The 27,916-nt window shown below is 44.5% G+C and overlaps 5 protein-coding genes across 6 annotated transcripts; 3 read left to right on the top strand and 2 right to left on the bottom strand.

Moving 5' to 3' along the window:
* Window positions 1–1,658: 1,658 nt before the first annotated feature.
* On the top strand, window positions 1,659–2,603 carry LOC306701613 (olfactory receptor 1468-like; the record flags this gene model as incomplete). Its single annotated transcript, XM_079166969.1, has 1 exon — window positions 1,659–2,603. The coding sequence occupies one exon, from the start codon at window positions 1,659–1,661 to the stop codon at window positions 2,601–2,603; it is 945 nt and encodes a 314-aa protein (XP_079023095.1).
* Window positions 2,604–2,969: 366 nt separating this feature from the next.
* pgm2l1 (phosphoglucomutase 2-like 1) lies at window positions 2,970–13,435 on the bottom strand. Its single transcript, XM_079166037.1, has 14 exons — window positions 13,102–13,435; window positions 10,801–10,968; window positions 10,608–10,714; window positions 9,815–9,899; window positions 9,645–9,728; window positions 9,343–9,539; window positions 7,013–7,202; window positions 6,836–6,933; window positions 6,560–6,740; window positions 6,378–6,471; window positions 5,675–5,804; window positions 4,789–4,978; window positions 4,561–4,694; window positions 2,970–3,899 (listed from the first exon to the last, which is right to left on the bottom strand). Exons 1-14 carry the CDS (start codon window positions 13,177–13,179, stop codon window positions 3,797–3,799), a joined length of 1,839 nt encoding a protein of 612 aa, XP_079022163.1. The 5' UTR covers window positions 13,180–13,435; the 3' UTR covers window positions 2,970–3,796.
* A 919-nt stretch (window positions 13,436–14,354) lies between these two features.
* On the bottom strand, window positions 14,355–18,423 carry lipt2 (lipoyl(octanoyl) transferase 2). Its single transcript, XM_079165650.1, has 4 exons — window positions 18,334–18,423; window positions 17,434–17,773; window positions 15,347–15,473; window positions 14,355–15,226 (listed from the first exon to the last, which is right to left on the bottom strand). Exons 2-4 carry the CDS (start codon window positions 17,740–17,742, stop codon window positions 14,967–14,969), a joined length of 696 nt encoding a protein of 231 aa, XP_079021776.1. The 5' UTR covers window positions 17,743–17,773; window positions 18,334–18,423; the 3' UTR covers window positions 14,355–14,966.
* Window positions 18,424–19,071: 648 nt separating this feature from the next.
* Window positions 19,072–23,433, top strand: rnf169 (ring finger protein 169). 2 transcript variants are annotated; one of them, XR_013767238.1, is made up of 7 exons: window positions 19,072–19,400; window positions 20,240–20,310; window positions 20,402–20,470; window positions 20,852–20,952; window positions 21,037–21,127; window positions 21,292–22,909; window positions 22,985–23,433. XR_013767238.1 is itself a non-coding variant. In XM_079166817.1 (6 exons), the coding sequence occupies exons 1-6, from the start codon at window positions 19,121–19,123 to the stop codon at window positions 22,414–22,416; spliced, it is 1,737 nt and encodes a 578-aa protein (XP_079022943.1). In that variant the 5' UTR covers window positions 19,072–19,120; the 3' UTR covers window positions 22,417–23,433. The 2 variants fall into 2 exon arrangements, 1 of the variants encoding a protein (XP_079022943.1); XM_079166817.1 differs by having other exon boundaries at window positions 21,292–23,433.
* A 185-nt stretch (window positions 23,434–23,618) lies between these two features.
* On the top strand, window positions 23,619–27,910 carry spcs2 (signal peptidase complex subunit 2). Its single transcript, XM_079166633.1, has 6 exons — window positions 23,619–23,687; window positions 24,236–24,319; window positions 24,396–24,555; window positions 25,356–25,491; window positions 25,712–25,917; window positions 27,628–27,910. The coding sequence occupies exons 1-5, from the start codon at window positions 23,646–23,648 to the stop codon at window positions 25,896–25,898; spliced, it is 609 nt and encodes a 202-aa protein (XP_079022759.1). The 5' UTR covers window positions 23,619–23,645; the 3' UTR covers window positions 25,899–25,917; window positions 27,628–27,910.
* The last annotated feature ends 6 nt before the right edge of the window (window positions 27,911–27,916 follow it).

Genomic DNA, 27,916 nt, shown 5'->3' on the forward strand with positions numbered 1-27,916 from the left:
GTCCTCCTCAAGGACATCTTGAAAAACTTTTGGAATCGTTTCAAAAGCATATGAGGGATGCTAAATGTCTCCAGACCTCCAGAACTAGGCCTCGGCAATACGGACCAAAAAAAAGGCCTAGTTCCTAGATACTCTTCAAGCACCACAAGGACCTTTTTTTGGGACTAGCTACAAGGTACACTTTAAGCACCACAAGGACCTCTCTAAGAAACACTTGAACCACCTCAAGGACCTCTGGAATCTTCTCAAAGACTCTTGGGTTGTTATGAAGGACCCCTGAAATCTCTAAGAACCCTCATCAGGATCCTTACAACCTTTCCAGGTACTCAAATCTTCTCAGAACCTTCCAGAACCTTTCTCTCTGATGGACTCTGACCAACAACTAGCCGTCCTAATCTCAGGTTGTTTTCTTACAGAAAACTCTTTTCCATAATGAAACGACTAAAATCTAAATCTAAACTACAGTCAAATCTGTTTTCATCAAAGAACAAAAATGAAATGATTGTGTGGAAGATGAAACTATTTACTGTTAACAGAAGATACAAAATATCAAAAGATAAAAACATTGGTCAGTTTTCCAGCGAAGGCCTCGTCGTCTTCAGAGACACTTATGAACCATAATAATAGTAATAATAATGATATTCTGAAGTGTTTTAACTCAAACATACGTAAATGATTGTGCTCATGAGGAGGGGGCGTGGCCTCATCCTGGAGCTCCGTACCTGTGTGGGACCAGTTTCAGGTGTATAAGAGCTGCCGGTGACTCCGGTAGAATCACATCACCGATCTGATGTTTGTTATGTTCATCATGTCACAGTTATTCATTCTCATTAATAATGTTGATGAGTCACTGAGTGAACTGGCCCTTTAACTCCTCTTCTTCATCTTCTTCTTCACAGAGTTTCTGATTGGTTCAGAGGGAAAACTTCATTCTTATTAATCTGTGTATTAGTTACATTTTAATGTTGAATGTCGCTATGCTGCAGCTTGAATGAGTCTGATGTGTTTCCTGATCACAGCTTTTCATTTTGAATTGTATTTTTCCTGTTTGATGAGTTATTGAAGATGTTTATTGTCTCGTTTCATCTCTTTGTTCTGATGTTTTGTTCTGATCAACTGATTATTGTTCTCATCTGTTGATTTGATGCTTTTCTGTTTAAAATCGACTGAACGTGATGCTCATTTTTTAAAGAGACAGAGCAGATGAACCAAGTGATGAGGTGACTCATTATTATGATGAAGAGTTACAGCTGTGATTCTACACTATAATCGTTATTTATGATTATATGAATGTTTGTGTTGATTCTACACAATAATCATTATTTATGATGATATGAATGTTTGTGTTGATTCTACACAATAATCATTATTTATGATTATATGAATGTTTGTGTTGATTCTACATAATAATCATTATTTATGATTATATGAATGTTTGTGTTGATTCTACACAATAATCATTATTTATGATGATATGAATGTTTGTGTTGATTCTACACAATAATCATTATTTATGATTATATGAATGTTTGTGTTGATTCTACATAATAATCATTATTTATGATGATATGAATGTTTGTGTTGATTCTACACTATAATCATTATTTATGATGATATGAATGTTTCTGTGACATATTAGTGACATAAAGGCCGTGACGATGGAGAATAACTCTCAGGTGGTCTTCGTGCTTCGCGGTCTGAACGACTCCCTGACAAACCGCCAGGTGTTCTTCGCCTTAGCTCTGACGTCGTACCTCGTCACCATCGTGGTCAACGTGACGCTCATCGTCACCGTGTTCCTGGAGAAGACGCTCCACGAGCCCATCTACGTCTTCCTGTGCAACCTGTGTTTCAACGGGCTCTGCGGAGCGTCCGCCTTCTACCCGAAGCTGCTCCACGACCTCGTGGCCGACGCCCACGTGGTCACGTACGCCGGCTGCCTGACTCAGATATTCGCGGTCTACTGCTACGTGTTCTGCGAGTTCACCGGTCTGACCGTCATGGCGTACGACCGCTACCTGGCCATCTGCAGGCCGCTGCGGTACCGCGCCCTGATGCCGGCGCGGCGGGTGGCTCTGCTGCTGCTGCTCACCTGGTGCTTCTCGCTGCTGGAGACGGGGATCGGCGTGGTGCTGACCGCCGGCCTGCCGCTCTGCGGACGCCACATCGACAAGATCTTCTGCACCAACTGGGAGGTGGTGAAGCTGTCGTGCGTCGACACGACCGTCAACAACATCTACGGCTTCGTGCTGATGTTCTCGCACATCTCTCAGACCGGACTCATCCTGGTGTCCTACACCCACCTGGTCCGGGCCTCGCTCCGACTGTGCTCCGACCGCAAGAAGTTCTTCCAGACGTGTGTGCCGCACCTCTCCGCGCTGCTCGTCTTCACCGGCTCGCTGGTGTTCGACGTCATGTACTCTCGCTACGGCGCCGGCGCCGGCGGGTCGCTGCAGGCGCTGCACAACGCGCTGGCCGCAGAGTTCCTGGTGGTCCCGCCGCTCATCAACCCCATCATCTACGGCATCAACCTGCACCAGATCAGGACCAGGATCCTCCAGAACCTCAGCCACAAACCAGAGGTCCACAAAGCTCTGTCATGAAAAACTACACGTCAACAGAAACCACTTAGAAACCAGCAACAGCAGTAGAACTAGGAGAACCAGTGGAACCACTAGAACTAGGAGAACCAACAAAACCAGTAGAATCAGTAGAACCACTGGAACCATTAAACCAGTAGAACCGGTTCTTTATCTGGTGAGTTTCTGTTTGAAATCTCAGATTTCTTCAACTTTAAAAACATTAAAGGGTTCAAACAAACATGAAAACACGGATCTCAAAGTACATAAATCAAAATACAATTCTGTTCATCCAATAAAGTTCTATTCAAATACAGTAGAATCACTTCCTGTGTCAGATATTTTCAACATAAATGTGTCTTTTTAAAGAAAGAATAGATACAAATAAAGTTGATGAAAGACTTTTTATTCTTCTGGTACTCACTAAGTGATGAACATCTTTTATTTCTGTAGTTTTTATTTGTAATATATATTTCTACTTGACTGTTATTGGAGCAAACAGAAGTCTGACCCTCGGACACAAAAACATAAATAGTTTGAACAATAAGAGAAACTTTAACAGCTGATCTTAAAGGGACAGTCCCCTTTAGTCCATGTATGGAAGTCCATTAATGCATAAACTACAGGACGAAGAACTGCAGATGAAATGTTTGTTCTTCTTCTGTGGTTTACAGTTTATTTGATACTTGTGCTTTGATACTTAAATATAATTCACTTTTACTAGTTTCCATCAGCTGGAGTTACGTGATGATTTGGAGAAAAGCATCAAACCACAGAAGAAGAAAAAGAAACTTGAGAAACAAACAAAAGAATCAAATAGTTGTTTCTTTTCTTCAGTTTGTTAGAAATCTAAATATCTCCTTAAAGTCAGAAACGTTTCGACAGCATTCATGAATATCTTCTAACGACTTCTTTTATCTTGTTTCATATAAAGTTTCTCAGACCTGAATCATTTGATGATGGTTCAGTTTTTTTTTCGTACAGAAATATAAACACTTCACAGTTCACATCTTTAAAGCTTTTTACAAACTCTTTATATGTATTTCTTTCTTTCTATGAAAATACATTTATTAATACTTGATAACCAATCAAACTGAAAGGAACATAATCTCTCCATTGATATCTATTGATCTGTTTAATCCACACCACAGAAAGGACAGGATGTGACATCATCAACAGGAAACAGCTCGGTGGGGGGGGGGGGGGGGGGGGCGGAGCTAGACACAGCGGCGAATCAGGTTGTTCCTCTCGGGCTCCAGGAACTCGTCCAGCAGGGCGGATGTGATCCTCCGTAGCTCCGCCTCCAGACAGGACGCCTCGCTGCAGCACAAAGACGACAATAACATCAACAACAACAACAACAACAACAACAACAACAACAACAACAACAACGATATAGGATAATAATGATGATAATTATAAATAAAAAATAATAACAACAACAACAACAACATAATAAAAAAATAGTAACAAATTATAATAACAATAATAGTGATAATAAGAACAGTTATAAGAATAGTGATAATATTATATTATTATGAATAATATTATATTATATCTTTAAGAAAGAAAAACACAACACAGACTTAGTTTGAAAGAGATTAAAGAGACAAACGTGCTCGTCTTTAGAGACTATATAGATTATAGATATTATATATATAATATATAATATAATATATATTATATATAATATATATAATATATATTATATTATATATATATTATAATATATAATATAATATATATTATATGTATAATATATAATATAATATATATTATAATATATATTATATATAATATAATATATATATTATTATTATATATACTATATATAGTATATATATAGTATATATAATAATAATAATATATAGCTTGAGGACCTGTGAACCAGAACCACGCCTCTGGACCGGAAGGAAAACGTGTACTTGAGAGTTGTACTCTGGAATCAGCAGTACTCGGTACTCTGTGTACTACAGCTGACCTGGTCCCCGGTGCTGCGCAGTACTCGGTGTAGCACTTGATTTTGGGTTCGGTGCCGCTGGTTCTCAGCGTTGCTACGACGCCGTTCTGCAGAGTGAAGGTGATCATGTGACTGCTCCTCGTCACAGGAAGTACCTCCACAGGAGAAGAACGACACGTTGACTACAAGTACTTCTAAAGACGTTGTACCTTCTCACAGAACTTCATCGATCGATCGCTCCGTTCTCACCGATCGGAGGTCCGGCCGGCTGCTGTCGTACCCCGTGGTGACGTCTCTGACGTGAACGATCCGGACGCCGCCGCACGTCTTCGGGTACGAAGCTTTGCCGTCGAAGTTTCTGATCCGGCAGAAGATGGTCTGGATGGTGGGGGGGTCGTCACAGACCACGTAGGAGGTCTGAGACACGTGGTGACCGTACCTGGAGACAGGAAGTCACAACAGAGACAACTGTCAAAATAAGAGAAGAGAATGTAGAATAAATCTTCTAGAACTGTGATTCTGAGGGCGAGAAATCTAAAGAATATAAAAAAGAAGAACTTCCTAAACAACTAAATCAATAAAAGCACAGCTGCTGCCCTCTAGTGGCTGAAGCGATTAATCACCCGATCAAATGATTATAAAATCTAATTCGGCTCAACTCAAATGTTCCAGAAGCATTTATTGGTTTAGTTCAGGTTCACACGTTTCATTAGTTTGGTCTCAAGGCAACACGTTTATTTTACATGTGATATTTAAATACACTTAATATTAGTATTTTAACCTCATCACTTAAACTCTTTATTTTTAATCAGAATCACTAAAGTGGACAATAAAGATTTATTAAATAATCAAATATGTTTTTATAATTTATTGCAGGAAGGTTTCATTTATGTATTATGTCTGATTTATTTGGAGGCCACATAGACGTGTGTGTATATCTTATATATACACATAATATAAATATATACATATATATATACACATTTAACTATTAACACTGACATCACAGATACTAGTTATTTTAAAGTAAAATCACAAATAGAGAGCAGACATCATTGTTCACATTGCTGTTGTTTCATCATGTTTCTGCATTAATAGTGGACCTCCTGTAGAAGATAAGGTGACGTTAACGTACGTCTGGTAGATGTTGAGCAGCTGCTGGTTCAGACTCAGGTTCTTGTTGTGGAGGTAAGCAGCCATTTCAGCCACGACCACCGCCGAGCTCACGCCGTCTTTCTCAGGAACCAAACCGCCACAAAGGAAACCTGAAGACACGAAGCAGCAGCTGGAAACCTCCGAGATCTGAACCGTCCCACATCTGGTCCCAGCTTTACCTCCCACATAACTAAACGATAACATCTGTAGCTACGTCATATTTATACTTTGGTCTTTGTTCGTCATCAGCACTCACCTGTAGGAAAGGTACTAAAACGGGTGTGATTGGTAATGTAGTGAAAAGGTGTCTCTCTTTATTCATATATATATAAGATATATATATATATATTAAATATATATATATATATATATATATATATATATATATATATATACACTAGTGCTGGACAAGTTAACGCGTTATTATCGCGTTCGTCACAATATCAAAATACATATTGTCGTGTTTTTAAATGAACATATAAGAACGAGAGAACAAACTGCTCTTAACTCTTTGTTAGCTTAGCTTTCTCATGCTGCACGTTACTGCCACAGACTACAGCGTCCATGCTTCACCTACATTCCCCTGGGTCCTAAGTCCCTCCAAGTACAGCTTCACCCTCTATGAGAGCCAATCAGCTGAGAGCAGAAAATAAAAAGATCCAATAAAAAATAAAGTTGGTTACCAATCGACTCCTCGAAGGCAAATATGACGTTGTTTCCCGTTTTGGAGAGTTCGTGTATTCTGTTGCCGATCCATTTAAACCCAGGAAGAGTTTCCTGTTGAACACAGTCCTTTATCATCATCATCATCATCGTCATCATCATCACTTTAACAGATGGGATACCATCTCTCCTCTAAACTGACCTCGAAGTGGAACCCCTCGATGCGAGCGAAGGTCTGCAGGATCTTGGAGGACACGGTGGTGGCCAACATGTAAACCTTCTGGGTGTCTGCAGGATCCGGATGAGCCTCCTTCCAGTTAAAGAACATCCACCAACCCAACAGGGCAGCCAGCTCGTTACCTGTGAACACCTTCCAACCGCACCTGTAACACAGGCAGGTACGGGTTAACTACAGGTTAACACCTCAGTACTGACAGCCTCAGTACTGAGGTGCCTTTGAGCTAAACGTCACACTTACCCGTCAGACTTCTCAGCAACAGCCAGGCGGTCGGCGTCGGGATCCGTCGCCAGGACAATGCGAGCATTTTCCCGTTCTGCCAGAAGAAGAGAAAGCTCCTGAAGAAGAAAATCTGAGATTAATGTTGAAACATAAATAATACAACACTGAATTAAAGAACTGGGATCTACTTCCTACCAGGACCGACTCTCCCTCCTCTGGGTTAGGACAGCGGACGGAGGAAAAGTTGGGGTCGGGGTCTTTCTGCTCGGGGACGGGGATTGGTGGAGCGAAACCGAATGCGTGGAAAGCCTGCTGGACGAAGACATGTCCGACGCCATGGAAGGACGAGTGGACAAACTTCAACGGACAGCTTGAGTTCAGATCTCTGAGAGACACAAGAGATACATCACACAATATAACAACTTAAAATAAGTGCATTCAAACTGGGGAGTATCCGTGGAGGTTAGAAGTACTACCCGCTGAGGTTAGAAGGACTACCCACGGAGGATAGAAGGACTACCCACTGAGGATAGAAGGACTACCCGCTGAGGATAGAAGGACTACCCACTGAGGTTAGAAGGACTACCCACTGAGGATAGAAGGACTACCCACTGAGGTTAGAAGGACTACCCACTGAGGATAGAAGGACTACCCACTGAGGATAGAAGGACTACCCGCGGAGGATAGAAGGACTACCCACTGAGGATAGAAGGACTACCCACTGAGGATAGAAGGACTACCCGCGGAGGATAGAAGGACTACCCGCTGAGGTTAGAAGGACTACCCACTGAGGATAGAAGGACTACCCACGGAGGTTAGAAGGACTACCCACTGAGGTTAGAAGGACTACCCACTGAGGATAGAAGGACTACCCGCGGAGGTTAGAAGGACTACCCACTGAGGATAGAAGGACTACCCGCGGAGGATAGAAGGACTACCCGCTGAGGTTAGAAGGACTACCCACTGAGGATAGAAGGACTACCCACTGAGGATAGAAGGACTACCCGCGGAGGATAGAAGGACTACCCACTGAGGATAGAAGGACTACCCGCGGAGGTTAGAAGGACTACCCACTGAGGATAGAAGGACTACCCGCGGAGGATAGAAGGACTACCCGCTGAGGTTAGAAGGACTACCCACTGAGGATAGAAGGACTACCCACTGAGGATAGAAGGACTACCCACTGAGGATAGAAGGACTACCCACGGAGGTTAGAAGGACTACCCACTGAGGATAGAAGGACTACCCACTGAGGATAGAAGGACTACCCACGGAGGTTAGAAGGACTACCCACTGAGGTTAGAAGGACTACCCACTGAAAATAGAAGGACTACCCACGGAGGTTAGAAGGACTACCCACTGAGGTTAGAAGGACTACCCACTGAGGATAGAAGGACTACCCGCGGAGGATAGAAGGACTACCCACTGAGGATAGAAGGACTACCCACTGAGGATAGAAGGACTACCCACTGAGGTTAGAAGGACTACCCACTGAGGATAGAAGGACTACCCACTGAGGATAGAAGGACTACCCGCGGAGGATAGAAGGACTACCCACTGAGGATAGAAGGACTACCCACTGAGGATAGAAGGACTACCCGCGGAGGATAGAAGGACTACCCGCGGAGGATAGAAGGACTACCCGCTGAGGTTAGAAGGACTACCCACTGAGGATAGAAGGACTACCCACGGAGGTTAGAAGGACTACCCACTGAGGTTAGAAGGACTACCCACTGAGGATAGAAGGACTACCCACGAGGATAGAAGGACTACCCACTGAGGTTAGAAGGACTACCCACGAGGATAGAAGGACTACCCACTGAGGTTAGAAGGACTACCCACGAGGATAGAAGGACTACCCACTGAGGTTAGAAGGACTACCCACTGAGGATAGAAGGACTACCCACGAGGATAGAAGGACTACCCACTGAGGTTAGAAGGACTACCCACGAGGATAGAAGGACTAACCACTGAGGTTAGAAGGACTACCCACGAGGATAGAAGGACTACCCACTGAGGAGGGAAGGACTACCCACTGAGGATAGAAGGACTACCCACTGAGGATAGAAGGACTACCCACGGAGGATAGAAGGACTACCCACGAGGATAGAAGGACTACCCACTGAGGATAGAAGGACTACCCACTGAGGTTAGAAGGACTACCCACGAGGATAGAAGGACTACCCACTGAGGTTAGAAGGACTACCCACGAGGATAGAAGGACTACCCACTGAGGTTAGAAGGACTACCCACTGAGGATAGAAGGACTACCCACTGAGGATAGAAGGACTACCCACTGAGGATAGAAGGACTACCCACTGAGGATAGAAGGACTACCCACGAGGATAGAAGGACTACCCACTGAGGATAGAAGGACTACCCACGAGGATAGAAGGACTACCCACTGAGGATAGAAGGACTACCCACGAGGATAGAAGGACTACCCGCAGAGGTCTGGCAACTAGTAGCAGAGATCGGGGGACTAGTTGTAGAGGTCTGGGGATTAGCTGCAGAAGTCTTCTTACCTGTGGAAGCAGAGGGAGGTGAGCTCGTCCATGTAGCAGCTGTTGATCTGGGTCAGGGGGTCGGTCATCAGGGAGCAGCTCTCCACCAGCTCCTCCTCCCAGCAGGAGGCGCTCCAGGGCTTCAGCTGCTCCTCGATACTCTGCAGGATCTCCTTATCGTGAGGCGAGGAGATCTGAGCACCGTTACACCAGTACACCTGCAGAGGGCGACACAGGTACAGAGCTGAGGCCCCTCATCGTATTTCACCAGCAACAGTTTCCTGTTCAGTGTGGTCAGCTGGACTCGTGGTGGTTTTTCTGACCTTGTATCCGTTGTCCTCTTTAGGATTATGTGATGCGGTGATCATCACTCCGGCTGCAGCACCGAGCTTCTTCACAGCGTACGGCTCGAGACAAATGCACACACATTTTACTAATAAAACTACAACACACAGGACAGCTGACAGGAAGTGATGCGTTACCGTTTGCTCACCACGAACGGCGTTGGGACAAATGTGGAGAAAAGATGGACGGGAATGTCTCTGCTGAGCATCACAGCGGCCGTCAACCTCGCCAACCTTTAAACAAGAATAATAAAATGTCATCGTTTTAATGACTTTTTATTTATGACGTATTTAAGAAGCTTCCCTCCACTTTCAAAATAAAAGCGGCACCACCAGATGTCGGAGATTAGCTTAAAAAAACAAAGTGCATCGACACTAATTGACTAAAATCACATTTAATTGGATGAAAGACGGATTGGGCGGGGGGGCGGGGCTTAGCCACGGTTTCATCCATATCGACTTCTTCTTGCTTTTTTCCTGTTTTTTTGGGGGGTCTTTCATCTTCTCTGTTGGTTCCTCGTTCTACTTTGTATTGGATCTGGTTTGTTGATGTTCTTCACACTAAAAAAGGGACCAGAAGTCAGAAACTGGTCCAGACTTGAACAAGAACTCTGCAGCTGCTAAACCAGCTGTGGTGTGATCACTCAACGATCCGCCCACTAACAGAGCTGGTTGTTGTTGTTGTTTGTTGTGACTGACAACATGATGGAGACAGAACAGATTTCTCTTTACCTTTTCTGTTTATTGTTTTGTCTCAAAGAGAAGTCTCCTTCAGTCTCATCTAAATATTGAGCCGCTTACAGCTCCGTAACAATAAGCTCCTCTTTCTGTCCTCCAAACAAACACACAGTCCGACCGTCTCTCTCGTCAACACTGAGTGAAGTCCTTCTCTACTGGGACCAGTTTGAGCCCTGTGGTCTCCTCCGGGATGAAGAGGTTCACCTCTGACTGCTGCAGCCGCTGTCCTCCTGTCCTCTGGTGTCGAAGCCGACCACCACCCCTCTGCTGCTGAAGTCTGCAAAGCACCTGCACAGGTAGGAATGTAGACCCTGAAGACAGACAGAGAACAGACCCGTCTTCATGGTGTCACTGTGTGAGAGACCGGACTGGTATGAGCTGGTATCTGGTGTCTGACCTGTGTGGACTGGATGACGGTGAGGTCGTTGATCCGGTTGAATCCGGCTCCCATCGGCGCTCTGAGTCCCGCCGTGCCGAAGCTCATCCGGCTGCAGAGTCTCGTCCTCAGGTCGTCCAGGCGACCCGCCGCCACCAGAGACTCCACCTGAGCCCGGGTCCACCGGTTCTACACCACCGAAGAAGAACTCCATCACAGTCTGACGTCATCATCATCATCATCATACTGCAGTTCATTCTGACTCACACGTGGAAATACTTACATGGATTCATCCACCGATGAAAATAGTCCCGGACAAAGTCTCTATTTTACTGCTTTTTGTTGTATAAAAACTACAAGAATTACTGATGAAAACTACAGAATTGTGTTTTTTTAAGTATTTACGTGTTCAGTAGGAACCAATAACACACAGACAGGAAGTGAGACGGTGTTGATGGACGGACCAACATGTTGGTGGTTCGGGGGCACATCCCAAGTCTCTTAATTGCATCCTCGTTTCCCTCACTTGGCTCCTTTCCTTGTGTCTTAGTCCCTCCCATCAGGGATGCATGGAGAGACGCAAGGAAACCATGCGAGGAGAGAGGAAACAAGGAAACATGTTTAAGAGACATGAGACGTCCTTTCCTCAGGTGTGATCAGCTGATCACACCTGGATCAGCTGTCAGTCGCTTTAACAGCTGGAGAGACTTTAGAGGAGTGTGAGTCTGTTCTCATGATCTCTGGACTAATAATAGTAACTAATAACACTAATAACTCATAAACACAGTGATCGTCTCTGCAGTCTGTTAAACTGTGTTCATGAGATCAGGATCATCTCTACGGTGGAATGTTTTCGTCTCATTCATGAATTATTTGCGTCTGAATGTTTTAAACTGTGACGTCATCATGAAATAAGCAGAACATGATGATTGTTTCTCTGAAACACTGAATGAATGTATTCGGCTCCATGTTTCAGGTTCAATGATGAAACTCATGAAACTCTGAATGATCCTCAGTGACTGAATGAAGTGATGATCAATGATGTAAAGATTCACTTTCATCCTTTCATCATGAAGTTACTGAGGAAACATCATGAAAACACAAATCTTTACTAAATGAAGGAAGTTGTTTGTGGTTCTTTTGTTGTTCAGACTACAATGAACATCTATTTAAAGCAGAGAACAGATCAAATATAAACTAGAGTTTAATCTGATCTTCACTCTGCTGTTAAACTCAGTCATCAGCTGCAGCGTCCAATCACATGATGAGCACTGAGGGGGCGTGGCCACCGTTAACACACTTCCTGGAAGGCTGCTCTCTCCTCCCTCCTCTCTCCTCTCTCCTGTCTCCTCCCTCCTCTCTCCTATCTCCTCTCTCCTCTCTCCTGTCTCCTCCCTCCTATCTCCTGTCTCCTCTCTCCTGACTCCTCTGAGCTAAATCAGAGCTTTGGGACGTCCGTCAGTACGGAGGAGCAGAACAACTTCCTGTTCAAGCGAGGAAACGACAAAGAGACTTGAGACGTACCCGAGAAATATAGAATAACTTCAGATGGATCCTTTAAATAATAAAATATAAATAATATAATAATACAATTTAAACTGAAAACCTTTCAACGAAATATTAAAGATGAAATAAGAACAATTAGAGAACATATTATTTAAATTAAATAGTGAATAAAACCTGCTTTATTCTCAGTAAACTGGATCTCTATTAATAATAATAATAATAATAATAATAATAATAATAATAAGTTCATCTAACAGTCTGAGTGTGAGGATCTTTTCCAGGCTGTTGACATTTACAGAAGAGGTCACAAACATTCATGACCTTTAAGAAGTGTGTGTGTGTGTGAGTGTGTGTGTGTGTGTGTGTGGGTGGGTGTGTGAGTGTGTGTGTGAGAGTGTGTGTGTGTGTGTGTGTGTGTGTGTGTGTGTGATGGATCAGTTCAGAGGGTTAAAGTGCAGTGTGACTTTGTTTAATCAATAGTTATGGTTATAATGCAAATATAATATTATATATACATTATATATTATATATAACAAATCATTCGACACGTTTTGGTTGTTTAACCCAGGACGCCTTATTTAAACAGAATGTGATGTGTTAGTCTGCTCGTGAGTCCAGCAGCTTGTTAAATGACATGAAGTCTAACTGTACGGAGCAGTGTGTGTGTGTGTGTGTGTGTGTGTGTGTGTGTGTTACCAACCGACCATAACTATCTATGGAAGTCTATGCATTAACCCACTTCCACTACATGTGCTGGCCCACGTCCCCGTTAAAGTGCAGCGTTTCATCGGGAGGTCTGGTGTGATGTTTCTTCACCTTGTCCCAGCTCAGCCACCGCCGCACCGCCTCGTCCAGCTGCGGGTCTCCGGTGCTGGTCGCTCCGTGGTCCCCCATCGCTGAGAGAGGCCGGACCAGCTAACGCTGCAGCATAAAGTTGCTAACGGTTAGCAGGCTGAAGTGATAACGGGCTCCTGAATCTCACATACATCTCTAACGTAGCTCAACTCTCCGACTCTCAAGTGAGGGCCTTTAACGTCACACACAGCGAGGCTAATGCTAGCTAGAGGCTAAGTCACATAGCAGGCAGCGAAGTCACGTGCTAACCGATAATATTACTCGGTAAAGTTCTGAAATATTAACTCAAGTTACAGAAACAACGTCATTAAGACCCGAGGAGGCGACAAAACAGAACTTCTGGTCTATTTTCAAAATAAAAGTCAGTTTAATTGTGCACTTTTTTTTTTAGTGGCAACGCATTTGAACCACAGACTGTATATAAGAAGTGGACGTAACGTCACTCATTGGTTAGTGGACTGCTGTTTTGAAGCCTTCAGTTCGGCGTTTTGTCCGTCGCCATCTTGTTTTGCAACCAGTGAACAGGAAGTGACCATATTTGGATGTAAAGACGCCGTTAACGTCTCTGGTAGAGACCTGTCAATCACTGTGTAGCCCCGCCCTAAAGCATCCCCTGCTTTATGGCCAAATCCCAAAATCCCAATGTCCCCCCAAAATCCTCAAACCCTGAACCCTCAAACCCTGAACCCTCAAGGACTCACTGACGTCACCTGGTGAGTGTGAGAGGCTGTGAGAGCTTGAGATGGTGTAAATATGAACGGGACAACACTTTGCTGCAACATATCACGTTACCATGAACACAACAACAAATGTGATGTATAATTGTGTGTATTTATTGTGTACTTTGTACTTTATTGTGTACTTTGTACTTTACTTGTTTTTGTCAAAACAGCTTCAATGACAGAATCTAATATTTGATGAATGAATAAATAAATATTCTCTGATTTCATGTTTGTTTGTTCCATCTTTAACCCTTAATGTTTCTGTGTAAATGTAATACACCAGGCTGAACACAGTGAGCGTCCTCTTTGTTTACCTTTTTTTTTTTACGTCTCCATGCGTCCACTGGTTACCCCGTGTTTAACGTCACATTGCAATGATTTGTGGGTAATTCCCTTAGGCTAAGTCAGCATACCATGCTGACTTATGGAAAGGGTTCATTAAGGGCTCAAAATGTCTGCAGAGAGCCTCAAACACTCGATGATTTGACAGCGGGACAGAACTAAACCCTCACGAACTTCGCGTGAGCGCGCCTCAAAGTCCGTGAGTCCGTGAGGGGGGACGTTGGCATTTGGCCTGTGACTCTAAATGGACCATCATTTACTAAATGAACATCATGCTGTATTGAAGAAGACTTGAAACTAGAGATTGAGACCATAAACTCATGTTTACTGAGGTAATAAATCAAGAGAGAAGTAGAGTCATTTTCTCATAGACGTCTATACAACCAGAGGAGTCGCCCCCTGGTGGACACTAGAGAGAATGCAGCTTTAACACGTGAAGAACCGGAGGTTGTCTCATGTGATTTTAACATAATATATTATACTTTTAAGACACTTTGAGGTCCACATTCATTAATATTTCTGTCCACATGGAGACAACAGAACTAACATGTAAACACAACATGGACAGACACGAAGGATTGTAACACAATGAGGTGACTTCATGATGTCATTTGGTACAAATTCAAAGTAAAAAGACAACGTTAAATCTGTATCTTCAAGATATATAAAGCTACGAATTCAGAGGCGCTTTTTAAAGGTAGTTTGTAGACTTCAAAGGTTGTTTAAGGCCTTTTTTTCATGTAAATCAGACAAAGTCAGTTTCTACGCTGACGATCCTCCGCCGTCCCGCTCGGTATCATCTGTTTGTCCGTCCGTCAGCCGACAGTGGAAACGGTCCCTGAAGGCGTCCAGCAGCTGAGGGATGGTCTCCTCCACACAGACGTCTCTCTGCAGCTCGGTGCTCAGTGACGTCACTCCTTTACCCATGATGCCGCACGGCACGATGTGGCCGAACCACGACATGTCGGTGTTACAGTTCAGAGCCAAGCCGTGAGACGTGACGTAGCGACCGCAGTGGATTCCTACGAGGACGCAATGAGGAGAAGACAACTCAGACAACAAGTCGCTGTGAGGCAGTTTAGATATATAATGAATGCGACAGACAGAAGTTGAGGAGAAGAAGAGTCTCTGTGTCATCGTACCGACGGCACAGATCTTGTTGTCTCCGACCCAGACGCCGGTGTGAGGAGACGTGGACGCGTCGATACCAAACCTGCTGCAGACGGAGATAATGGTTTTCTCCAGTTCACTGACGTACCAGCGGACGCTCTGAGGGATCAGATCACACGTCAACATGGTAACACACGCTAACACACATTGACACACGCTAGCACACGCGTTGACACGTTAACACATGCTAACACATGTTAACACATGCTAACACATGCGTTAACGCACGCAAACACGCATTGACACACGCTAATAAATGTTAACACACGCTAACACATGCTAATGCACATTATCGCACATTAATCAGAATCAGAATCAGCTTTATTGGCCATGTGTGTACGCATACATGGAATTTGACTCCAGTTTACACATTGCTCTCAACATACAAACACAAAATTTACAAATAAACAAGAAAAATAACAAGGAAAACAAGGACATTAAAGATGACAAAGTACAACAGAGAAACTAAGCATAAACATTTAACTGCTATGTATAATATAAATATAACATGCAATAACACGCGTCAACAAACGTTATCACATTCTTACACGCGTTTTCAAATGTTATCACACGTTTTCAAACGTTATCACACGCTAACACACGTTTTCAAACGTTATCACATGCTAACACACGTTTTCAAACGTTATAACGTTTTCAAACGTTATGTTCTGTTTGTTTGTTTTGTTATCAAAATGCTAACACACGTTATGAAACGTTATCACATGCTAACACACGTTATTAAACTTTACCACATGCTAACACACGTTATTACACATTATCAAACGCTAACACACGTTATTAAACTTTACCACATGCTAACACACGTTATCAAACGCTAACACACGTTATCATATTTTATCACACGCTAACACGCGTTATCACACGCGTTATCAGACGCGTTATCAGACGCGTTATCAGACGCTAACACACGTTATCACACGAGGTATCAAACGTTATCACACGCTAACACGCGTTATCACACGCGTTATCAGACGCTAACACACGTTATCACACGCGGTATCAGACGTTATCACACGCTAATACGCGTTATCAAACGTTATCACATGTTATCAAACGTTATCACACGCTAACACTTGTTATCAAAAGTTATCACACGCGTTATCACACGCTAACACACGTTATCACACGCGGTATCAGACGTTATCACACGCTAACACGCGTTATCACACGCGTTATCAGACGCGTTATCAGACGCTAACACACGTTATCACACGAGGTATCAAACGTTATCACACGCTAACACACGTTATCACACGCTAACACGTATTATTAAACGTTATCACACGGTAACACACGTTATCAAACGTTATAACACCCGTTATCACACGCTAACACACGTTATCACACGCGTTATCAAACGTTATCACACGCTAATACGCGTTATCAAACGTTATCACATGTTATCAAACGTTATCACACGCTAACACTTGTTATCAAAAGTTATCACGCTCTAACACACGTTATCAAACGTCATCACACGCTAACACACGTTATCAAAAGCTAACACGCGTTATCAAACGTTATTGCACGCTAACACACGTTATCAAACGTCATCACACGCTAACACACGTTATCAAACGCTAACACTTGTTATCAAAAGTTATCACGCGCTAACACACGTTATCAAACGTCATCACACGCTAACACGCGTTATCAAACGCTAACACGCGGTATCAGACGTTATCACACGCGTTATTACACGCGGTATCAGACGTTATCACACGCTAATACGCGTTATCAAACGTTATCACATGTTATCAAACGTTATCACACGCTAACACTTGTTATCAAAAGTTATCACACGCGTTATCACACGCGTTATCAAACGTCATCACACGCTAACACGCGTTATCAAACGCTAACACGCGTTATCAAACGTTATTGCACGCTAACACACGTTATCAAACGTTATTACACGCTAACACGCGTTATCAAACGCTAACACGCGTTATCAAACGTTATTGCACGCTAACACACATTATCAAACGTTATTACACGCTAACACAGGTTGAACTTCATCAAACCCACCCGCTCTCACCTTCTTGAAGCTGCCCAGGTGGAGGATCGGGTAGCAGACCAGCTGACCCGGTCCGTGGAAGGTGATCAGTCCTCCTCGGTTGGTGCGGTGCACGTCGGCCCCCAGCAGGCGGAGGCGGTCCAGCAGGGGGGCCGGGTAGGGTTTGTGGCGGATCCCGGTGGTGTAGACCGGAGGATGCTGACACAGCAGGAGAGCGTGAGCCGGACCGGACCGGTGCCGGTTCACGTAGACCTGCTGTAGCCTCAAAGCCTCCTGGTAGGAGACCAGGCCCAGACGCACCACCTCCACCGTAGGTCTGCCGCCCTGCATCCAGGACCTGAACCAGACCTGCAGACCAGCACTGGAAGCGGCATTAACACACAAAGCAGCAGGTAAGTCAGGTGTGTCATCGTGGTTTTCATGGTCCTGAGGAGGTTTTAGTGACACGAGGTCACCAGCTAGAGGACTGACGGTCCAGAACATAAAGAGATTCAACTCCAATCTAAATACCGTATGTTCTGAGATCAAACCTTACATGTGAACAGACTCAGAGGAGCTCTTCAAAGGGTTTTTATTTATTAAGTGGGTAGAGATGGATTACAATATTGTATAATATTATAAATATAACTGATTATCTGCAGTTTAACTGGTAAAAAGAGCCACAATATACCAAATAGTTTAATTAATAACTTTCCACAACTTGATTTCATGTTATTTGGTTTAATTTTTACTTCTAATAATGAATCATCTCTCAAAATACTTAAATACTGTTTATTACAATGAATTAATTCATCAATGAATTCACAGAGAAATGCATAATTTTTAAAGTTTACAGGTAAATATATTAAATATTGAGTTATTTTAACATGTCTCACTTCATGTGTTTATTTTAACATGTCTCACTTCATGCGTTTATTTTACCTGTCTCACTTCTCCTCCGTGTCACGTCGTCCTCTATCGGCTCGTCTCACTTCTCTCCGCCATTGTTGTTGTTGTTGTGCTCCTTTCTTCTTCGAGGGTACAATTATATCTACTTCCGGATTTTAGCAGCACTCTGCTGCCACCTGCAGACCCGGAAATAAAACCTTTCACAATAAAAGTTACATGAGTTGATTTTCTTAAATACAGATGTTTATTAATTATCCCAGTTCTTACAATTACAATTAACAAACGTTAGAAAATGTTGGAGGATGAACAATATACTGTGACAATATTTTAGAAGCAAGTTATTGGACATGAGCCATTACATGTAATAATATTAGTCATATATTCATAGTTAATGTTTTAAGCTCGTTACGGTCATGACAAAATAAAGTATCTTAGACAAACTGATATTCAGAAAATATGAGCCAGTTTTGTTTTTTGTTTTGTTTTTATTTGTATAATTGTTTAATTGTTTAAATGTTTAAATGTTTAAATGTTTAAATGTTTAAATGTTACATTTTTGTGTAGTAACTATAAGTACTAGACGTCCAGGTCCACACTCTGTACCAGTTGGTGGCGGTAATGCACCAATTAATTGTTTGCCAACCACCAACAAACATCAAAGAAGAAGACGTTAGAGAACGGCTCGCGCCGCGTCCCAGCTCCGCGGTTGGCGGGCTGCACCGCGCGTCCAATCTGCGCAGCGCTCGCGCAGTTTCGGCGGCGGCAGGGCGGGGTTTGTTTTGAGCGAACTGGAGAGAGAGAGAAGATTCACCAGGGAAAGATGGCGACCGCGGGGTCCGCTGAACGGCCCGGTAGACCGGCCACCGCCGGTAAGCACCGGTTCGGGCCCGTAGCTGGGTGCGGGTCCGTTGGATCCGGGTCCAGTCCGCCGGAGAACGAGGCGAAGAAGAAGAAGAAGAAGAAGAAGAAGTGCGCGGAGGCTCACCCGGCCTGTCGACTCCGACGAACCCAGAGGCGGCCCGGCAGCGGAGAGGAGAGGAGGAGCGACCCGGAGAAGAGCAGCGGTACGGCGGGCAGGAGGGACCGCGACAACCGGAGAGGTGAGTGTGTGTTCACCGGAGACACCACAGCTCAGTACCCGGATGTATCAGCAGCGGAGGGTTAGGGTGCGTTTGATTTAGGAACCGGAGGCAGAGAGAGAAAAAAACACGGAGACAAGAGCAGAACTTTAGAATAAAGTTACATTTTGAGAGGGAGGTTATGACGTCACTCAGGTAAAAACTCACGAGTCACGTGATGGAAGAATAAAGGTGTTTATGACGTCACTCAGGTAAAAACTCACGAGTCCTCCAGCAGCAGAAGGGTTAGAGGACTTGTTCAGACTTGTCCAGCTGTAGGAGGAGCTGATGTAGTACTACTCCTACTACTGTAGTAGTACTACCCTACAGTACTACAGTACTACGTGTTTATCTCATAGTGATCATCGTACTAAAGATAAATAAGGATTCTGAACAGAAATCAATGTTTTTAAATCCACTATGAACTCTTTTATAAATATGACTTTTCTATTTGCTGTTATATATTTTATTCATATTATTACATTGCATTTTACTTCATTAATTGAATGTTATTGTTATTGTGTTCTATTTCACAGTATTATTTCTATTACACTTAATAATAGTTATTCTATTGTTCGTATATGTTTTATTTGTATTGTTCGTTTTGTGTTTTCTTAATAAAGTTCTATTTTATCTTCTATAACAGTGTGATTAGTTTAATATCGTAATAAATGAACTGATCCTCTATTAATACATCATGATGATAGAATGACTGTAAACACTGATTCACTCTAATGTGTTCATAATGAATAATTCATGCTCTCATCCCCATAAAGCGGATGAACTAATGAATCGTGTGATTGTGTCGTTTGTCTCTTCAGAGCGCTTCGTGTCTCCGGCTCTCGTCCCAAAGTGTTGTGATGTTTTTACGGGACCGACCGGTAAACACAAGGTGAGTCTGATGTTTCCCGCTGTCAGTGAACGCAGCATCAGGCTGGAGAGGCTCGCTGAGTTCAAAGACTGACGGAGGTTTGTGTTTCCAGCTGGTGTCTGAGGAGAGAGACGAGGTGAAGAGGAGGAAAGACGAGTCGGTCCGACGCGACGAAGAGCCAGTAAGACCTGTGTTAGAAATATATATATATATATATATATTATAAAATATAAATGTTTGTCTATATACCATATATATGTGTGTGTGTGTGTTGTTGAGTTGGTTACTTTAATATCACAGATGATATAAATCATGAATCTGTAATGCTGCAGATAGAATGCAGATAAAGGTGCGTTTCATTGGCTCACCTGTTCCTCCCGTCAGACAGAAGCTCACAAAGTGACTTTTATCCAGTTTTTAAGAGTTTTCACCAGATGAAGGATTTTAGGATCTTAAGTTATCAGGACGTGACCTCTATGAATCCTCAGGACTCCCATGATGCTTTGCTGCATCCTCAAAAGTCTTGTTATTGTCTTCTCTGATTGTTGTTGTTGTTGTTCAGGGAGTTCTGTCGGACTCGGAGAACGAGGAGCCGCTCAGCAGGAGGATCCGGAACATCTCGGCCTTCATCAGGAAAACCAAACACTGTGCGGCGCTCTCCAGGTGAGCTCAGCCGCCGTTACAGCGTGACACCTGTGACACACGCCTGTGAGACCGGCTGACTGTCTTCTTCTTCTTCTTCTTCAGTGGTGCTCAGAGGAGTCAGAGCTGCAGCGAGCCGGTGGAGGACCGAGGAGGGAAGACCAAGGTGGTCACCCAGCCGGCCTTCATGGACCGGGTGAGTTACACAACCATATCCAGTTATATTTATATGTATGTATGTATATATATATATGTATATATATATATATATATGTATATATATATATGTATGTATGTATGTGTGTTTAGTTTCTTTCTTCTGAACCTGAAGGTCTCTGTTCCCCCTTTTGGTTCCTTCAGGTCTGCATGAGTCACAGTTCCTCAGCAGGAATCCTTCTCTCCTCGGAGAACAGCCGCTCCGTCTCGGCTCCCATCACCGCCGACCGCCGGCTGGCCTGGCGAGCCGTCGTCTCTTCGTCGTCGACTCCCGTGGGCGCCGCCCCGCCGCACCCCGAGCGCTCCATCAGCCCCGAGAGCAACGACAGCATCTCCGAAGAACTCAACCACTTCAAGCCGATCGTCTGCTCGCCGTGCACGCCGCCCAAACGCCTGCCGGACGGACGCCTGCTGGAGCCCACCATCGTGAAGTCCACGCCCAGGAACCTGACCCGCGGCCTGCAGAGGGCCACCAGCTACGAGGCCAGTCCCGCCGTCCTGCTGAAGTGGAGGCAGATCGAACTGGACCGCCAGAGCCTCAAGGTGAACTCCAAGGCGACGCTGACGAGCCCCGTCAACGAGCTCCACAGCAAGACCGGCGTGGGGGGGGAGGACGCCAAGACCCGGCGGTCCCCGCTGGGACGAGGCGGAGTGAGGGCCGCCAACAAGAGGAGGCTGCTGTTCGAACCTCCAGCCGGAGACACAGACTCCTTCCAGAAACAGTCCGTGAAGATCCGGGTCCCTGCGATCCGCTACAGCAGCGAGACCACTTTCAGAGGAAGTTCAGACTTCGAGCCGGCGGTCGGCGCGCCTGAATCCGGCAGCGGCGGAGCGCTTTTTAGCCGAAAACAGTCGTTCTCACCGTACACTAAGAACTCCGGTTTCCAGTCCTGTAAATTAGTGCCAAAGGACTCGCAGAGTCCGAGGAAGGAGTCCGACAGTAGCCTCCACAACCAGTCTACCTCAAGGAGGGGCAAGAAGCGGGAACAGAAGACCAAACACTTGGACTCGGAGCGGGACTCGGACCTGAAGAGGAGCCGGTCGGCCAGCCAGGAGGCCTTCGACGAGCGGTACGTCCGTCAGATCCAGCAGGAGCGACAGGACCGGGCCATCGCCGTGAAGCTGCAGAGACAGTTCGACCGCGAGAACCAGACCACCAACCGCCGGAGGAGCCCCGACAAGTACTTCCTGCGGTCCTGGATGTCCAACCAGAACCACCGCAGGAGGCGTGGCCTGAGGAGATCCCGACGAATCAACAAGAAGCACTAGAGAGCGAGTCGTCCGCTGACTCGGCACAAAGACGGACAGGAAGAGGTTCATATATGCAAAGTGACGAAAAGGTTTGAATGTTTTTACACGACGGCAAACTTTAAAACGCTGTCGAGGAAAAAGGACAGAAAGTGAACGTTTATTTGATCTTTTCACCAGCAAATCACCAAAAACTGAACCAGCTGCAGTCTGACATGTGAACTCTCATCTCTGGAGGACCAGCGGACCAAACACAGACATCTAAAGAGATCTTCAGGGGTTCCTGGAGGTCTGGTCTTCAGGGGTTCCTGGAGGTCTGGTCTTCAGAGGTTCCTGGAGGTCTGGTCTTCAGGGGTTCCTGGAGGTCTGGTCTTCAGGGGTTCCTGGAGGTCTGGTCTTCAGAGGTTCCTGGAGGTCTGGTCTTCAGGGGTTCCTGGAGGTCTGGTCTTCAGAGGTTCCTGGGGGTCTGGTCTTCAGGGGTTCCTGGAGGTCTGGTCTTCAGGGGTTCCTGGAGGTCTGGTCTTCAGGTATTCCTGGAGGTCTGGTCTTCAGGGGTTCCTGGAGGTCTGGTCTTCAGGTATTCCTGGAGGTCTGGTCTTCAGGTATTCCTGGAGGTCTGTGTCTTTAGGGGCCCAGTATCTCCTCCCACTATGTTCCTGGTCCTCCTCTGTGCTGACGGTCTTCCAGTCTGAACGTTTGTTGGACGTTCTTTCAGCTCTTTGAAGCTGTGGATCCTGGACTCTGCTCCGTTGCCGCTGAGGCTCATGGGTACTGTAGTCTCAGAGACATCTGGACCAGGAGAGAAGAGTCGTGTGATTGGACGAGTTGTGTTTGTTTGTGGTGAAAATGTAAACAAAAGCTTTAAGGAAGAGTTGATGTTTGATGTCTGAAGCTGTTTAGATTTAACCCGAAACTTTAATAAAATAAAGATGAATGAATTAAATATTGTTAAATGTTTAACAGTATGTGACATTCCCCGCACTCTGAGTTAAGTAACACATTTTTAATATATTTTTATTTTATTAAAATATGGTAATTTCTGTGCTTTGATGTCCTTTTTATTTATTGTTTTAGTATTGTTTTATGTTTGTGTGCGAGAAAAAAAAGAAAAGAGAGTGCGCGCACTGTGCTGTGTCCGTCTCGGGTACGCGCACGCGATAATGTGCGTTAATACGTGGCGCTTCAGATGTCGCTGAGAGCCAATCAGATGCGTCCAGGTCACGGGCGCCGTGTTCGTAGCAGAAGACAAGATGGCGGCTGCGAGGAACGGAAAGAACGGACTCCTGGAGAAAGTGAGCGATAACAGTTTGATTTGTTTCAGTGAGATGTGAAGAGAAGCTCCGGAGCTCATTGTTCACACGGTCACAGCGGGAGGTCCGCTCTCAGTGAGCCGGAGAGCTCCGGGCTGCTGTTAGCCAGCTACGCTAAGCTAACAGGCTAACTTACATATACGTAGTAGAATGAAACGGAAACAGGTGAAGCTGTGTGTGAGTCTGCTGGTCTACCGGTCTACCCGCAGCCGTTTACCTAGTTCACTGTGTGCAGACAGAAGCGTGTGTGTGTGCGTGCGTGCGTGTGTGTGTGTGTGTGTGTGTGTGCGCGTGTGCGTGCGTGCGCGCGCGTGCGTGCGTGCGTGTGTGTGTGTGTACTCTGTTTGAAACATTTATTTGTTGGATGAGAAAAGTAATTTAGAAATGAATAAGATTCTAAATCATCACGTTTTAACTTAGTTTAATAAAAACTTAATTTGAATAAATAACTATTTGATTTAACACTGTCATATTTATAGTGTAAGAGTTAATTTATCATCAATATATTAATATCGATGGATCTGTTCCAGTGGCGGATCGATGAGAAGCCGGTGAAGATCGATAAATGGGACGGAGCCGCTGTGAAGAACTCGCTGGATGACGCTGCGAAGAAGGTGAGCTTTTATTGTGAAAGGTCGTCTGTTGTCGTCATGAGTCAGTTGTTGGTCAGTAACCGTCGGCCCCCTTCAGGTGCTGCTGGAGAAGTACGGTTACGTGGAGACCTTCGGGCTGGTGGACGGGCGTCTGGTCATCTGCACCGTCTCCTGTCTGTTCGCCATGCTGGCTCTGGTCTGGGACTTCATGCACCCGTTCCCAGAGTCCAGGCCGGTCCTGGCCTGCTGCGTCATCTCATATCCTTGAGACTGTTATGCTCAAAATTCAATAATGAATTCAAAAGTAGTGTATTGCGCACTTTTATTTTAAAGTGCTGCTAAAAAGTGCAACAAGATAACAAATCTTTTGACTGCTGCAGGACCAGCGTTCTGTGTTCAGGACCAGCGTTCTGTGTTCAGGACCAGCGTTCTGTGATCAGGACCAGCGTTCTGTGTTCAGGACCAGCGTTCTGTGATCAGGACCAGCGTTCTGTGATCAGGACCAGCGTTCTGTGATCAGGACCAGCGTTCTGTGATCAGGACCAGCGTTCTGTGTTCAGAACCAGCGTTCTGTGATCAGGACCAGCGTTCTGTGTTCAGGACCAGCGTTCTGTGATCAGGACCAGCGTTCTGTGATCAGGACCAGCGTTCTGTGTTCAGGACCAGCGTTCTGTGTTCAGGACCAGCGTTCTGTGATCAGGACCAGCGTTCTGTGTTCAGGACCAGCGTTCTGTGTTCAGGACCAGCGTTCTGTGTTCAGGACCAGCGTTCTGTGTTCAGGACCAGTGTTCTGTGTTCAGGACCAGCGTTCTGTGTTCAGGACCAGCGTTCTGTGTTCAGGACGTTCTGTGTTCAGGACGTTCTGTGTTCAGGACCAGCGTTCTGTGTTCAGGACCAGCGTTCTGTGATCAGGACCAGCGTTCTGTGATCAGGACCAGCGTTCTAGTAAATCCTGAATGGTGTGAAGATGAGTTTGTGATGAGTGTGAATGTTAGTCTGACCCGCGTCCTACAGAGGACGGGGGATGATGTCATGGTTCCCTAACCGCCCCCCATCACGTACTTCATCATGATGGGGATCCTGACCCTCTACACCTCCTACAAGGAGAAGAACATCTTCCTGGTGTCTCTGCAGAAGGATCCAGCTGGAATGGATCCAGATCACATGTGGCAGCTCTCCTCCTCCCTCAAACGGTCAGAATCCTTTACCCAGCATGCACTCTGATGACGGAGTCCTCACACACACACACACACACACAGATGTACTAACGTGTACTCTGTCTCAGGTTTCTGTAGTTCTAGATGTACTAACGTGTACTCTGTCTCATGTTTCTGTAGTTCTAGATGTACTAACGTGTACTCTGTCTCAGGTTTCTGTAGTTCTAGATGTACTAACGTGTACTCTGTGTCTCAGGTTTGATGACCAGTACTCTCTCAGAGTTTCCTTCTCTGATGGAAAGTCGAGGAACTTCCGTGAAGCCGAGTTCACGAAGTCTGTGTCGGCGTTCTTCGATGAGAACGGGACTTTGTCCATGGACCAGTTTGAGAAGAGCGTTTCTAAACTTCACGACACGCTGGCCTCCGACAAGAAGACCAAATAACCACTGGACCAGTACGTCAGTACGTCACTACATCATCACTACATCATCAGTACATCATCAGTACATCATCACTACATCATCAGTACATCATCAGTACATCATCAGTACATCATCAGTACATCATCAGTACATCAGTACATCATCAGTACATCATCACTACATCATCAGTACATCATCAGTACATCGTCACTACATCGTCAGTACATCGTCACTATATCATCAGTACATCATCAGTACATCATCAGTACATCATCAGTACATCAGTACATCATCAGTACATCATCACTACATCATCAGTACATCGTCACTACATCGTCAGTACATCATCAGTACATCATCAGTACATCAGTACATCATCAGTACATCGTCACTATATCATCAGTACATCATCACTACATCATCAGTACATCGTCACTACATCATCAGTACATCATCAGTACATCATCAGTACATCAGTACATCATCAGTACATCGTCACTATATCATCAGTACATCATCAGTACATCATCAGTACATCATCAGTACATCGTCACTACATCATCAGTACATCATCAGTACATCATCAGTACATCAGTACATCATCAGTACATCGTCACTATATCATCAGTACATCGTCAGTACATCAGTACATCATCAGTACATCGTCACTATATCATCAGTACATCATCACTACATCATCAGTACATCATCAGTACATCATCAGTACATCGTCACTACATCATCAGTATATCATCAGTACATCATCACTACATCGTCACTACATCGTCAGTACATCATCAGTACATCATCACTACATCATCAGTACATCATCACTACATCGTCAGTACATCATCAGTACATCATCACTACATCGTCAGTACATCATCAGTACATCGTCAGTACATCATCAGTACATCATCACTACATCATCAGTACATCATCAGTACATCATCAGTACATCATCACTACATCATCAGTACATCATCACTACATCGTCAGTACATCATCAGTACATCATCACTACATCATCAGTACATCATCAGTACATCATCAGTACATCATCACTACATCATCAGTACATCATCAGTACATCATCACTACATCATCAGTACATCATCAGTACATCATCAGTACATCATCAGTACATCATCAGTACATCAGTACATCATCAGTACATCATCACTACATCATCAGTACATCATCAGTACATCATCACTACATCATCAGTACATCATCACTACATCATCAGTACATCATCAGTACATCATCAGTACATCATCAGTACATCATCAGTACATCAGTACATCATCAGTACATCAGTACATCATCAGTACATCATCAGTACATCATCACTACATCATCACTACATCATCAGTACATCATCACTACATCATCAGTACATCATCAGTACATCATCAGTACATCAGTACATCATCAGTACATCAGTACATCATCACTACATCATCAGTACATCATCAGTACGTTAGTACATCATCAGTACATCATCAGTACATCATCAGTACATCATCAGTACATCATCACTACATCATCAGTACGTTAGTACATTAAGTCGTTTTTGTTGTCAAATGAACTCTTTGAATCTCAGTTGGTTTGTTTTTTTTGTTGACATGACGTCATCGTTTCCTGTTGAAGCGGCTCCTGGTGGTGCGTTCAATGACGCTCAGAGATTTGAGGGTCGATCTCAGCTGCAACGCTCAAACTTTAACAATAACTTCTCTGTTTCTCTCAGAATCACAACAACCTTCAGACCGGATGTTTCCATCAATCACAACGTGACATCAGTGGTGGGCGGAGCCTCTAATGGAGCAGACTCACCTGTGAGGTCACACGGGTGGAAACGAGCAGCCTGATTGGTCACAGTGGCTTCCTGTGGCAACATCAGATTAGCATCTATGCTAACATGTTGCTGCCTTACAACAGGAAGTGAGAACTTTACTTTGAATGTTTTTCTTTTCATTCCTCTGTAACGTCTGTGAGTTTGTGATTATTAAAGATGGAGATTGTTACAGAAACACTTT

Source organism: Pholis gunnellus (assembly GCF_910591455.1).
Source record: "Pholis gunnellus genome assembly, chromosome: 9".
NCBI lineage: Eukaryota > Metazoa > Chordata > Actinopteri > Perciformes > Pholidae > Pholis > Pholis gunnellus.